The following is a 15,675-nucleotide window of genomic DNA, read 5'->3' on the forward strand; positions in this document are numbered from 1 at the left end:
ACAATAACTTTTGCCTTTTAGTATAATTATGTTTTGGTCAAGATGACGTCGTACTAGAATGACAATACAAGGACTTCTCAACCACGTGAATAGAATTCATAGTGGTAGGTATTTGGGAATCTCCAAGTTCGACTGGACTATTATTGTGTTCCTTGACAACTGGTGAGCAGTTACAGTCTAGTGTAGTGTCTTTATACCTTGCGCCTTGAATGTGTTGTTAAACACATTAATATTTAACTGTAACGAGAAGTTTACATTCAATATTTAACCACCACGGTCATGACAAGATTTAATAATCCTAATTCCAAGTAGCTACAATCGATAACACGTTTCTAGTTAATTGTTACCACTAACTGATTTGCAATTCACTGTTATCGATAACTAATGTTCAGTTATTTGTTATCGATAACTGATTTCCAATTAACTGCCGACGAATCAATGCTGTAGCAACATACAGGTGGTGACATTTCTATAAATATTGAAGGTACATTAATAATTAAATTTAATCTCAACGTCCGTTACTTCTATCGTATTTTTATGTTAAATTAGTCGCCTCTGTTTTAAAACGGGTTTTATTTCTTTTCCCTTGATTGGCGAATCTTAGTTGATAAATTGCACGAGTTATTTATTTATTTACAATGCAGGTCAACACTCCCCAAAACCAACAAGCCCCAATGGTCTGTTAATTTGTTTGTTTTGTTTAACGACACCACTAGAGCATATTGATTTATTATTCTTCGGCTATTGGATGTCAGATATTTGGTAAATCTGACATATAAAGGAAACCCGCTACATTTTTCCATTAGTAGCAAGGAATCGTTTATATGCATCATCCCACAGACAGAATAGCACATACCACAGCCTTTGATATACCAGTCGTGGTGCACTAGTTATAACAAAAAAAAATAGCCTGATGGGATCGACTGCGCATCAAGCGAGTGCTTTACCACTGGGCTATGTCCTGCTCCGCGCACCAAGCGAGCGCTTTACCACTAGGCTACGTCCACTGGCCTACGTCCTGCTCCGTGCACCAAGCGAGCGCTTTACCACTGGGCTACGTCCTGCTCCGTGCACCAAGCGAGCGCTTTACCACTGGGCTACGTCCTGCTCCGCGCACCAAGCGAGCGCTTTACCACTGGGCTACGTCCTGCTCCGCGCACCAAGCGAGCGCTTTACCACTGGGCTACGTCCTGCTCCGCGCACCAAGCGAGCGCTTTACCACTGGGCTACGTCCTGCTCCGCGCACCAAGCGAGCGCTTTACCACTGGGCTACGTCCTGCTCCGCGCACCAAGCGAGCGCTTTACCACTGGCCTACGTCCTGCTCCGCGCACCAAGCGAGCGCTTTACCACTGGCCTACGTCCTGCTCCGCGCACCAAGCGAGCGCTTTACCACTGGGCTACGTCCTGCTCCGCGCACCAAGCGAGCGCTTTACCACTGGGCTACGTCCTGCTCCGCGCACCAAGCGAGCGCTTTACCACTGGGCTACGTCCTGCTCCGCGCACCAAACGAGCGCTTTACCACTGGGCTACGTCCTGCTCCGCGCACCAAACGAGCGCTTTACCACTGGGCTACGTCCTGCTCCGCGCACCAAGCGAGCGCTTTACCACTGGGCTACGTCCTGCTCCGCGCACCAAGCGAATGCTTTACCACTGGGCTACGTCCTGCTCCGCGCACCAAGCGAGCGCTTTACCACTGGGCTACGTCCTGCTCCGCGCACCAAGCGAGCGCTTTACCACTGGGCTACGTCCACTGGGCTACGTCCTGCTCCGCGCACCAAGCGAGCGCTTTACCACTGGGCTACGTCCACTGGGCTACGTCCTGCTCCGCGCACCAAGCGAATGCTTTACCACTGGGCTACGTCCTGCTCCGCGCACCAAGCGAGCGCTTTACCACTGGGCTACGTCCACTGGGCTACGTCCTGCTCCGCGCACCAAGCGAGCGCTTTACCACTGGGCTACGTCCACTGGGCTACGTCCTGCTCCGCGCACCAAGCGAGCGCTTTACCACTGGGCTACGTCCACTGGGCTACGTCCTGCTCCGCGCACCAAGCGAGCGCTTTACCACTGGGCTACGTCCACTGGGCTACGTCCTGCTCCACGCACCAAGCGAGCGCTTTACCACTGGGCTACGTCCTGCTCCACGCACCAAGCGAGCGCTTTACCACTGGGCTACGTCCACTGGGCTACGTCCTGCTCCACGCACCAAGCGAGCGCTTTACCACTGGGCTACGTCCTGCTCCACGCACCAAGCGAGCGCTTTACCACTGGGCTACGTCCTGCTCCACGCACCAAGCGAGCGCTTTACCACTGGGCTACGTCCTGCTCCGCGCACCAAGCGAGCGCTTTACCACTGGGCTACGTCCACTGGGCTACGTCCTGCTCCACGCACCAAGCGAGCGCTTTACCACTGGGCTACGTCCTGCTCCACGCACCAAGCGAGCGCTTTACCACTGGGCTACGTCCTGCTCCGCGCACCAAGCGAGCGCTTTACCACTGGGCTACGTCCACTGGGCAACGTCCTGCTCCACGCACCAAGCGAGCGCTTTACCACTGGGCTACGTCCTGCTCCACGCACCAAGCGAGCGCTTTACCACTGGGCTACGTCCACTGGGCTACGTCCTGCTCCACGCACCAAGCGAACGCTTTACCACTGGGCTACGTCCTGCTCCACGCACCAAGCGAGCGCTTTACCACTGGGCTACGTCCTGCTCCACGCACCAAGCGAACGCTTTACCACTGGGCTACGTCCTGCTCCACGCACCAAGCGAGCGCTTTACCACTGGGCTACGTCCTGCTCCACGCACCAAGCGAGCGCTTTACCACTGGGCTACGTCCTGCTCCACGCACCAAGCGAGCGCTTTACCACTGGGCTACGTCCACTGGGCTACGTCCTGCTCCACGCACCAAGCGAGCGCTTTACCACTGGGCTACGTCCTGCTCCACGCACCAAGCGAGCGCTTTACCACTGGGCTACGTCCTGCTCCACGCACCAAGCGAGCGCTTTACCACTGGGCTACGTCCACTGGGCTACGTCCTGCTCCACGCACCAAGCGTGCGCTTTACCACTGGGCTACGTCCTGCTCCACGCACCAAGCGAGCGCTTTACCACTGGGCTACGTCCTGCTCCACGCACCAAGCGAGCGCTTTACCACTGGGCTACGTCCACTGGGCTACGTCCTGCTCCACGCACCAAGCGAGCGCTTTACCACTGGGCTACGTCCTGCTCCACGCACCAAGCGAGCGCTTTACCACTGGGCTACGTCCTGCTCCGCGCACCAAGCGAGCGCTTTACCACTGGGCTACGTCCTGCTCCACGCACCAAGCGAGCGCTTTACCACTGGGCTACGTCCACTGGGCTACGTCCTGCTCCACGCACCAAGCGAGCGCTTTACCACTGGGCTACGTCCACTGGGCTACGTCCTGCTCCACGCACCAAGCGAGCGCTTTACCACTGGGCTACGTCCTGCTCCGCGCACCAAGCGAGCGCTTTACCACTGGGCTACGTCCTGCTCCGCGCACCAAGCGAGCGCTTTACCACTGGGCTACGTCCTGCTCCACGCACCAAGCGAGCGCTTTACCACTGGGCTACGTCCTGCTCCGCGCACCAAGCGAGCGCTTTACCACTGGGCTACGTCCTGCTCCGCGCACCAAGCGAGCGCTTTACCACTGGGCTACGTCCTGCTCCGCGCACCAAGCGAGCGCTTTACCACTGGGCTACGTCCTGCTCCGTGCACCAAGCGAGCGCTTTACCACTGGGCTACGTCCACTGGGCTACGTCCTGCTCCGCACACCAAGCGAGCGCTTTACCACTGGGCTACGTCCTGCTCCACGCACCAAGCGAGCGCTTTACCACTGGGCTACGTCCACTGGGCTACGTCCTGCTCCGCGCACCAAGCGAGCGCTTTACCACTGGGCTACGTCCTGCTCCGCGCACCAAGCGAGCGCTTTACCACTGGGCTACGTCCTGCTCCGTGCACCAAGCGAGCGCTTTACCACTGGGCTACGTCCTGCTCCGTGCACCAAGCGAGCGCTTTACCACTGGGCTACGTCCACTGGGCTACGTCCTGCTCCGCGCACCAAGCGAGCGCTTTACCACTGGGCTACGTCCTGCTCCGCGCACCAAGCGAGCGCTTTACCACTGGGCTACGTCCTGCTCCGTGCACCAAGCGAGCACCAAGCGAGCGCTTTACCACTGGGCTACGTCCTGCTCCGTGCACCAAGCGAGCGCTTTACCACTGGGCTACGTCCACTGGGCTACGTCCTGCTCCGCGCACCAAGCGAGCGCTTTACCACTGGGCTACGTCCTGCTCCGCGCACCAAGCGAGCGCTTTACCACTGGGCTACGTCCTGCTCCGTGCACCAAGCGAGCGCTTTACCACTGGGCTACGTCCTGCTCCGCGCACCAAGCGAGCGCTTTACCACTGGGCTACGTCCTGCTCCGTGCACCAAGCGAGCGCTTTACCACTGGGCTACGTCCTGCTCCGTGCACCAAGCGAGCGCTTTACCACTGGGCTACGTCCACTGGGCTACGTCCTGCTCCGCGCACCAAGCGAGCGCTTTACCACTGGTCTACGTCCTGCTCCGCGCACCAAGCGAGCGCTTTACCACTGGGCTACGTCCACTGGGCTACGTCCTGCTCCACGCACCAAGCGAGCGCTTTACCACTGGGCTACGTCCTGCTCCGCGCACCAAGCGAGCGCTACGTCCATTGGGCTACGTCCTGCTCCGCGCACCAAGCGAGCGCTTTACCACTGGGCTACGTCCTGCTCCGCGCACCAAGCGAGTGCTTTACCACTGGGCTACGTCCTGCTCCGCGCACCAAGCGAGCGCTTTACCACTGGGCTACGTCCTGCTGCGTGCACCAAGCGAGCGCTTTACCACTGGGCTACGTCCTGCTCCGTGCACCAAGCGAGCGCTTTACCACTGGGCTACGTCCTGCTCCGCGCACCAAGTGAGCGCTTTACCACTAGGCTACGTCCTGCTCCGCGCACCAAGCGAGCGCTTTACCACTGGGCTACGTCCCGCCTCACTGGTTAATTAATCGTCATTGGATGTCAAACATTTGGTAATTCAGACATGTAATCTTCATCTGGAAACAAACACGCTACATTTTCCTATTAGCAGCATTGAATTTTTTATAAACACTTTCCAAGAGACAGGACAACACATACCGCAACCTCTGATATACAAGTCGTAGCACTCTGGCCTGGTGCTCATAAAACTTTTAAAGTCCAGACTCAAAGACTCTTAGAGTCTGAGACAGTAATGTCATGACAATGCCATACCAATTGTATGCATGCATGTGACGTCATTAGAGATTGAGTCTGGACTCTAAAAGGTTTATAAGCACGGACTCTGATTGGAACGCCGATGAGGTTCGACCATACGACCATGGAAGCAACTCAGGTGAGCGTTCTACCGACTGGGCTAAATGACTAGTTTCCTAGTGTGATCGTTGAGCACGGTACAGCTTGTAACATTTCCAACTGTTAGACTGTAACTGAAAGTGGACGACGACCAGGCATCCAATAGCTGATGTGTGTTGGGTACGATCTAGCTCAGTCGGCAGAGCGCTGTAACGCCGCATATAGCGCGCGCCGCATATAGCACAACTGTGAGCGTTATCCGTACGCGCTATATGCGGCATTACAGAGCGCTCCATTCAGATGCTTTGGTCGCAGAATCGAACCTCCTCTGTAGACGCATTCTCTGATTGCCCCCCCCCCCCCTCCCCACGTCCCAACCAGTGCTAAACGTCTGATATATCAAAGGCCGTGGTATGCACTGTCCTATATATGGGGAAAGTGCATATAAAAGATCCCATGTTGCTAATGGTAAAATGTAGCGGGTTTTCTCTAATACTTCGTGTCAAAACGTACGAAATGTTCACATCGAAACAGCCGATGATCAATATATCAATGTCCCCTAGTGGAGTCGTTAACAAAAACAAACATTAAACTTTGTTATTTGATCTATCAGGCGTGCCATTACCTTGTAGTTTTTTAAACTTGCTTATCAGATGTCTCCACATCCATAAAGTGTATCCGTTCTCCGTATCCATATCCAAGTAACAAAACTACAGCTCACAGTTTTCATCCCCACTGAGAAGCCTACCTTGCCGTTTGACCAGTGAACACCAACCGAACAGGTCCACTAACTGGTGAATGGCTTTAACAGCGTTAGGCTAAAGATTTCATTAATTGGCTCAAGCATATTGACCGGAAAAATGTTTGAATCGATGAACCTTTTTCTTCTTTGGATCACTGGGTTTTACTGGCCTCGGTGGTTTTAGTTGTTAAGCCATCGGACATAAAGGCGTGTAGATACTTGGTTCGCATCCCAGTACGCATCCCAGTTCGCATCCCAGTACCGGCTCCCACGCTTAGACTCTCTCTCTCTCTCTCCCTCTCTCTCTCACTAGAACACTTTATTTATTAATCATCAGCTATTTTAATGTCAAACATTTATTAATTCTAACAGAGAAATCCCGATACATTTTACTAATAGCAGCAAGAGGTCTTTTATATGCACTTTCCTACAGACAGAACAGCACGTACCACGGCCTCAGGCGAGTGCTCTATCCACTGAGCTAACCCCTTCATCCCCCCCCCCCACCCCCGAGGTGTAGTGATGCTGTCTGGTGCCACTGGGGGTGGGGTAGGAATAAGGAATAGCACGATATAATTGCGTGCCTCTACCCCACACCACGAAAATGAACCAATCCAGCACGTTTTACTACATGTTCTACCTTAGAACTAACCTTTCGTGGTAATTTTACGTACTATGGTGACCTAGAAAATGATTGATTGATTGAGAGAGAGAGAGAGAGAGAGAGAGAGAGAGAGAGAGAGAGAGAGAGAGAGAGAGAGAGAGAGAGAGAGAGAGAGTTAGATAGTTTTATTTACGCGTCGAACATATGGTTAAGGACCAAATAAACAATTTGAGGAAACCGGCTGTTGGAATGAATGAATGAATGAATGAATGTATGTAGGCCTATGTTTCACAACACCCCAGCACGAAATGTTGTAACGAGTGCTATGTGTCAAACAAAGGACGTAAGTATATGAATGAATCAATATCAGTAAAACGTGAAGTATCTGCATGATAAATGATGGTCAAATGAACAATCTAACAATTAACTAATTAATTAATTTCACTTACTGTCAGTGGTTTCATTATCTGGCTGTTTCGGTGGTTGTCCGTGCGCCCATCCCAACATACGGAGGGTCGTCTAAAGAAAAAAGACATCAATAAACAATATGGTCATCACAGGAATTCGTAGTTTTAAAACTCAAAACCGAAACATCAAAAGGCAGCATGCTCAAACATTACGATTTGCTTATAAAAACCCACCTAAGAAGCAAGTAAGCGTAGATTCACACTCGAACGCTACTGGTTAATGACTAATAACTCAATGGGCACTAGTGTCACTAGTAGTGATGTCGTAAAAAAAATAGAAATAAATCGGGATGCCCTTTTCACAAGCTGGTCCATGTCCATGTTGTTGTTGTTTTTTGTTGTTTTTGTTGTTTTGTCTTTGTTGGGGTTTTTTTTAACATGATTCTTTCGACATTGGTTACCCTATTAAATGAATCAAGCCCGCTATAATGCGTAAATCACTGAATTATCTCCCTTTACGCTGGCGGGGCGGGGGGGGGTGGTGCTGGTACTCAATCTTTTGTGACTTATTCTGCTTGTCAGAGTCGGTCACGACACATTAATTGACATGCATGTAGTGAATAATGTTATAAAGATGACTCTGATACATGTAACTGTTCGACATTGTGCTACCAAAATTAATCATTATTTATGTTTATCACCCCACCTATGGGTGTGAAGGTGGGTAATTTGTTTGCATGTTTCCATCAGATGGCGGGATTTAGCCCAGTCGTTTGAGCGCTCGCTTGAGGTGTTTGCGTTACAGGATCGAACCACATCGGTGGATCCATTCAATTGATTTGGGTTTCTTCTCGTTCCAACCAATGTGCTTTCCTATCTGAGGGAAAATGCATATAAAAAAATCTCTTCCTGCATTAGCAAAAATGTAGTGGGTTTCCTCTGATGACTACGAGTCAGAATTACCAAATGTTTAACATCCAATAGCCGATGATTAATCAATCAATGTGCTCCAGTGGTGTCGTTAAACAAAATAGTATGTACTCATGAATCTCTGTCAAAACAGTGATGATGTCAGGTGTTCGCGAATGATGAGCATTTCCTGCCCCACCGTTGCGACCCGTCATGAACGCAGTCTACACTTAACACGTCCGTTGTTTTCTTCTTAACGATGGGAAATGTGTACAGTAGTGTTACTAAAAAGATTATTTAAGTATGTACAAGATCAAACAATGTATAGCATTTCACTCGATTGTAGTCACATCGGGGTACAACTTCTAAATGCGTAGCATAAAATAAACTGCACAATCAAACAATAAATAATCAGTAGGAATTTCATCATCGATCATCGGTTATAATCGATTTTCACCAATCAATCAACTTTCGATTACACAATCGGTTAGACTTAAATGAACATCAGAATGATTTAAATTGTAAGTGTCATGTACCTATTGTTGTGATGGACACTCCAAATTGTTAATTTTACCTTTAATAACTGCTTAATATATTTGTATTTCTTACGTATACATGAAAACAAGCCCCAACCCTAAGATATTTACATGAATTCCATCATCGAAACTGGAGACATTTTTTTACAGTTTACATTTCCCCCCACAATCGATTATGGGTTTTATAATCGATCATCACATCGGTAGGGCCAAACTGATCGATTTTCGATTCTAATCGATCACTGGGGAACATCACTAAAGTACACGTTTATAAAAACTAGTTTCTTTAAAGACATTGATTAATCATTGGCTTTTGTATGTCAAACATTTGATAATTTTATCATAGTCTTCAACAGAGGAAGCTCATTTAGTTTGTTTTCCATTAGCAGCACAGACAGGACAACACATACCATTGTCTTTGATACACCAGTCAGGGTCACTGGGTGGGATGGAGGGAACAAATTGTAATATAATGGGTATGGGAACTCCTTTAACGTGCCCATATCCAAAAGAGATTCAGACACCCTCAGTCAGACCCCCGATCCTATCGGAGGCCGGACTCGGGATAGGCGTGTTTGAAACCCTAGTGGTATATGGACACGTTAAACCAGTTACTAAGCTAAGCTAAGACACCCTCATCCCGAACTTCACCTCTGACGTCGCCAGTGGCCAATTCCTGGACAGGAGGGTGTAACATAATGTATATTAGTGTACTTTGGAAAATAGTAGATATACTTATCAGTTTAAAAAAACAAAAATTGCACCATCTCACTATAAAAATCATGCATCCTTCCCGAATTCAGACACCAGAACTAAAATATATTACAATTGATCATATTTCATGTATAAAAATACCTTCGTGACGAAGCGAAGGAAACGCAGAAAGCATTGTCGTGTTCTACAACCCAAAACGACGGCTGTCAACTCGTTCTTCCACTGACAATAATAAATCGCTCTGTTGTTCAAAATGTTTGCTGTTTACTCAATCGATTAGTTTTCATTATCCATGCTGGATTTATAACATGCGATGAGATCAAACAGTTTAACCTGACGTAAGGTAAGGTTTGTCTGCTTATAGCACGGTAGCCAAGGACACCATTGCATTTGAACTCAGTATATGATGTCAAATGTATGATACACTTGAAATATGTGGTAGATATGACAGCTAAAAAGAGGTCATTTACACTAAACATTAAAAACATAATTTATGACGGTATCAGACGCAAAACATGAGTCTAACGACTGATCACAGCGCTTAAGCCCCAGTCACACATAGCTAAAGACCATTTTACGACCACTTGCGACCAAAAACCCCCACAAATATCAGCAACCTTCTTGCGACCAGGTAAGATTGGCTGGCGATTGGTTGGCGACTGGTTGGAGACTGATTAGGGACTGGTTTGCGACTGGTAGGCGAGTGATCGGAGTTCGATTGCAGATCAGCTGCTGATCGATCGCCAACCTTTTTGAGATGGCTTTGGGTGGCTGTAGTATTTCTACTCTGGTAGGTTTGTTCTCTCGGTTTTGTCTCTTGGTCGGCGATCAGCAAATGAATGATCGCAGACCTCTCAGCACATGCATTTATATGGTGCTATTACGTGGTCTGCGAGTGGTCGCAAGCATGTCGCAAGCGGTAGGCGATCGGTCGTAGACTGGTCGCTGATTGGTTGCTGGTGTTTGTCACAGTGTGCCACGGGTGCCGACCAGTAGGCGATCGTCGGCGATCAGACTTCCATGATCGACAAGTGATCGCTGACTGGTCTGCGATCAAAATACCCCACCCCCTCCCTCCCACCCCACCCCCCCCACCCCACCCACCCCAAACCCAAGAAAATCACTTTGCGACTAATCTGTAACCGGTCTGGGACTGATCGCCTACTGATCGGCAACTAATCCCCCACCTAAGAAAAAGCTTTGCGACTTTTTGGCGACCAATTTGGTCGCAAGAAGGTTTTTAGTGCCAAACCTGCAACCTTCTTGCGACCAAAATGACGAAAAAGTAATCGGCGATCAGTGAAGACCAATTTAAAACCACTAAAGACGTTTTTACGACCATACGCAACCAAATTGCGACCACCCGAATTTTTTGTGGTCGCAAGTGGTCGCAAACCTAGTGTGACTGGGGTTTTACAAAGAACAGTTACTATTTTCCCCCAAGTGACAGGGTCTAGTTCAGTCGGTCGCTCGCCCGAGGTGCTCTTGAACGCAGCAATGAACCCCTCAGTAGATCCATTCTCTGGTCCCCCCCCCACCCCCCCGTCACAACCAGTGCTCCACGACTAGTATATCAAATACCGTGGTGTGTGCTGTCCTGTCTATGGGAAGGTACATATAAAAATATATTGCTGTTAATGAAAAAAACAAAAAAAACCGTAGCGGGTTTCATCTAAGACTATATGTAAGAATGACCAAATGTTTGACATCCAATAGCTAATGATTGATAAATCAATGTGCTCTAGTGGCGTCGTTAAACAAAACAAACTTTATCTTTTCCCCTATTTATTATAGAGCCTTGATTCTTCTTCTTTTTGTTCTATCTCCTTCAGGTACTAACAGCTCTGTTGTAATTATCATCAGTCAAACATTTATATCTTATTATCTCACATTTTGTTGACAGTAAGTGTTACATATATATATAATACTACCGCGTACCTACATTGAAGGTAGAGAGCTTTTATATAACATGGTGGAGTACTCCCACGCAATATTTCATAATTATAGACGTTTATGGGTTCATGCCGGCCTCGGTGGCGTCGTGGTTAAGCCATCGGACTACAGGTTGGTAGGTACAGGGTTCGCAGCCCGGTACCGGCTCCCACCCAGAGCTAGTTTTAACGACTCGGTGAGTAGGTGTAAGACCACTACACCCTCTTCTCTCTCACTAACCACTACCACACTGGTAGGTACAGGGTTCGCAGCCCGGTACCGGCTCCCACCCAGAGCTAGTTTTAACGACTCAGTGAGTAGGTGTAAGACCACTACACCCTCTTCTCTCTCACTAACCACTACCACACTGGTAGGTACAGGGTTCGCAGCCCGGTACCGGCTCCCACCCAGAGCTAGTTTTAACGACTCAGTGAGTAGGTGTAAGACCACTACACCCTCTTCTCTCTCACTAACCACTACCACACTGGTAGGTACAGGGTTCGCAGCCCGGTACCGGCTCCCACCCAGAGCTAGTTTTAACGACTCAGTGAGTAGGTGTAAGACCACTACACCCTCTTCTCTCTCACTAACCACTACCACACTGGTAGGTACAGGGTTCGCAGCCCGGTACCGGCTCCCACCCAGAGCTAGTTTTAACGACTCAGTGAGTAGGTGTAAGACCACTACACCCTCTTCTCTCTCACTAACCACTACCACACTGGTAGGTACAGGGTTCGCAGCCCGGTACCGGCTCCCACCCAGAGCTAGTTTTAACGACTCAGTGAGTAGGTGTAAGACCACTACACCCTCTTCTCTCTCACTAACCACTACCACACTGGTAGGTACAGGGTTCGCAGCCCGGTACCGGCTCCCACCCAGAGCTAGTTTTAACGACTCAGTGAGTAGGTGTAAGACCACTACACCCTCTTCTCTCTCACTAACCACTACCACACTGGCAGGTACAGGGTTCGCAGCCCGGTACCGGCTCCCACCCAGAGCTAGTTTTAACGACTCAGTGAGTAGGTGTAAGACCACTACACCCTCTTCTCTCTCACTAACCACTACCACACTGGCAGGTACAGGGTTCGCAGCCCGGTACCGGCTCCCACCCAGAGCTAGTTTTAACGACTCAGTGAGTAGGTGTAAGACCACTACACCCTCTTCTCTCTCACTAACCACTACCACACTGGTAGGTACAGGGTTCGCAGCCCGGTACCGGCTCCCACCCAGAGCGAGTTTTAACGACTCAGTGATTAGGTGTAAGACCACTACACCCTCTTCTCTCTCACTAACCACTACCACACTGGTAGGTACAGGGTTCGCAGCCCGGTACCGGCTCCCACCCAGAGCGAGTTTTAACGACTCAGTGAGTAGGTGTAAGACCACTACACCCTCTTCTCTCTCACTAACCACTAACAACTAACAACTAACCCACTGTCATGGATAGACAGCCCAGATAGCTGAAGTGTGTGCCCAGGACAGCGTGCTTGAACCTTAATTGGATATAAGCACGAAAATAAGTTGAAATAAATAAATATGGGTTCATTTTGGAACATTTAAACGAATGAGATAGGGGTGTATTTGGTGGAGGTGGGTGTTTTGTCATATTAAAGAAGGGTGTGTCAATTTGGTGGAACCATGACTATTGTACGAGTATTTATAAGATATTAAACGAGCTTCCATTTCGTATCATGTTTATGTCCCGAATGAAATAATTTTTAATTGTCACGAGCTTTAGCGAGTGACAATGAAAATTATTTCACGAGGGATATAAACATGATTCGAAATGGTAGCGAGTTTAATATCCTATTTATTACCCATAATCGATCTTAATTTATATCACTCATCTCGTTTCGTTGACGTTCCTGTAAGGTTGTAGTTGATGACGCCATCGTGTGACGTCAAAAGTGTTACGTCCACTTGGCATTCTAGTAGGACGTATCACTTTGGTATGTACAAAGATATTTTTAACCATATGGGTAATAAATGTTTTTATTATCCACATAGATCAAGATATTCCGGGACATATAACCAGTATGACCCACCTGTGTCATAATGATATCACGTGCACAACGAATGACGTAATTTTGTGAAGCGACGTCATAACTTAATGCGACTTCCCCAGTGTAAACGTTTATCAAAATGACGTCATTTCGGAAAATGACACCGTTTCGTCGTCTCTTTTTAGTAACCTTTGAAACGTTTTGACATGGCCCTAGCTTGTTATTCATAAAATAATAGTTTGGATAATGTGGATACTAAAGGAATGATTACACTCGCGTGTGAATCGTACTGATTTTACGAAACTTGTGTCAGGATTCATGTATTAACCTCTCTCTCCGGTAATACAATAATGCTGCCACTCGTTTCGTCAAACCAGTACGACACACGAGCTCGTATAATAATCTCTATATAGTACTGGAATGCACTAATTTCTTTATGAAAACGTTTGTTTTGGTTTGACGACACCACTGTGCGTTAGGCTTAAAACACATTGATTTATTAATCATTGGCTGTTGGATGTCAAACATTTGGTAATCAGAGGAAGCTAAGGTCGACGACAGTCACTTTCCGCACCCTTGTTTTGGCTTGGAACACAATAAATATAGCATATCCAACGGTAATTTTTTGATATGATATATTTGACAAAAGGTACTTTTTATTTTATTTCTTTCATCTTTTAAAACTTAAACTTAATATTGTATCCAGAATTATATAAAAAAAAAATAATAATAAAAAAAAAAATACTGACATGTAAACAGCCTTGTCTGCTTGTTATAGAAAGATTAGTAGACCCGTTTTTATTTTAATGTGGCGAAGCATTGTGATAATATAGTTAATTTTGAATTTGAACGACGTCAGTATTCCAATGACGTCACTTTGCATCTCCTTACAATAACCATACACTGGATACATGACGTTTCCGTTTAAAAAAAAAAATTAACATTACTAATGCACCTGACCGTGTTTGAAGAAAACCTTGTGATTAAAAAATTGTACCTTTTATGAAATATGGATTTCAAGTGAAAATACGGTAAGATATTTATTGTGTATCGTAGACCTCAGTTCAGTGATATAACATCCTGGAACAATTTCTGACTTGGAAAAGTCCATTGTCTACTTGCATTTTACAATAAAGATCTATCTTGTCGTCGTTTGCTTTTGTCGTAAAAAGAAAGTCCACGTTTACTGCTATCGTTGAAAGAAACAAACAAGCATTATGTGTCACTAAAACATTTACTCACCAGATCTAACTTTGAAAAGTTTGGTTTGGCCGCATCGGGTAGGACCGGTGCCGATGACGTCACCTCCTTGTCGCATTCTCGAGTCTGTAGCAGACGACCTTTTTCAGTCTCCGGGTAGACGGCACTTGTCTGTAGCAGACGGGTTTTTTCAGTCTCCAAGCAGACGACATTTGCCTGTAGCAGACGGCTTTTTTCAGTCTCCGAGCATACAACACTTGTCTCTCTGTTGACACCAAGCTTTCTCCTGACAATTCTTGGACGATTCTCCGTCGGTGGCCTGAATTTAGAACAACGGTAAATAACGAGGGGTTCTCCAAGAGTGAGAGATCTCGAAGACAGCGAGAACTTGTCCATGGACGTGCACGTCTGGTACGTCATCAGTGTGCGCGGGGTGGATGCCGTGCCGCGGAGCGTCCGAGCTTGGATTTACATTGCAGACGAAACAAACTGCCTAACGAGTTCCAGGGTTAAATATTGATGTAAGAATCGATATCAGTTTCGTGAAATAGTGTACCTTCTATTAAATCACAAGCAATAATTCGTTAATTTCCTTTTAGTTCAGTCATCGTTGGCAGAAGTGAGAATTTTTATCACAGACTAGTTTAACGTCTGAAAGCTAGACTACTGTCGGCAAAACGCGTTACTGCAAGGACAGCCAGAAAGGCTTTTAGATACACCCGTTTTCGGTCTACATAACGTAATAAAAATGTCTCAAAATGTTAGATGGCGTCAGATTAAAAACTGTAAAAAAAACCCCCCAAAAACCCCCACCCCACCAAACCCCACCCCAAAACAAAAGCAACCTCTTTTGTTACTGGTGTTTTCTGTTTTCATAATGTACCATCGATTAATTATTTTTTTTCATTTTAATATTCCACTTTAGTACATTTATTTCATCTGTAGCGATGGTGACTGAAATTGTTCAGGTCGTACAACTTCTCAACACTATGCTACAATTCTGGCACCCAATGATCCAATCGTGTTAATCCGATTCACTGATGCATTATTTAGAATAAAACCAATCTAAATATAAATGTATAATATTTTGTAAATCGCATGGTACACTGCTGTCACCGGAAGTGTACATTTCGTTGATAAATTTGATCACGTACATTAAAAAAACCCAATGAGTATCTTTTCACTTGAGAATCCCTTTTCGTTTTCGTACCCATTTCTAATTATTTCTTTTTGTAAATAAATGTAAGTGGTATATAGTCTA

General features: G+C 47.2%; 1 protein-coding gene across 3 annotated transcripts in view; it reads right to left on the minus strand.

Moving 5' to 3' along the window:
* Positions 1-15,230, minus strand: part of LOC121388155 — a 57,121-nt gene extending 41,891 nt beyond the window's left edge. The window contains exons 1-2 of one of the 3 annotated variants that reach the window (XM_041519392.1): positions 14,457-15,230; positions 7,163-7,232 (exon numbers count right to left, since the gene is read on the minus strand). In XM_041519392.1, the coding sequence (XP_041375326.1) occupies positions 7,163-7,232; positions 14,457-14,834 (448 nt within the window). In that variant the 5' untranslated portion in view covers positions 14,835-15,230. Of the gene's footprint in view, positions 1-7,162; positions 7,233-7,354; positions 7,372-14,456 lie in introns of those variants that run through there. The other 2 variants (XM_041519391.1, XM_041519393.1) reach the window with 2 other exon arrangements.
* Positions 15,231-15,675: the final 445 nt, after the last annotated feature.

This window comes from Gigantopelta aegis, chromosome 14, assembly GCF_016097555.1.
Source record: "Gigantopelta aegis isolate Gae_Host chromosome 14, Gae_host_genome, whole genome shotgun sequence".
NCBI classification, from domain to species: domain Eukaryota; kingdom Metazoa; phylum Mollusca; class Gastropoda; order Neomphalida; family Peltospiridae; genus Gigantopelta; species Gigantopelta aegis.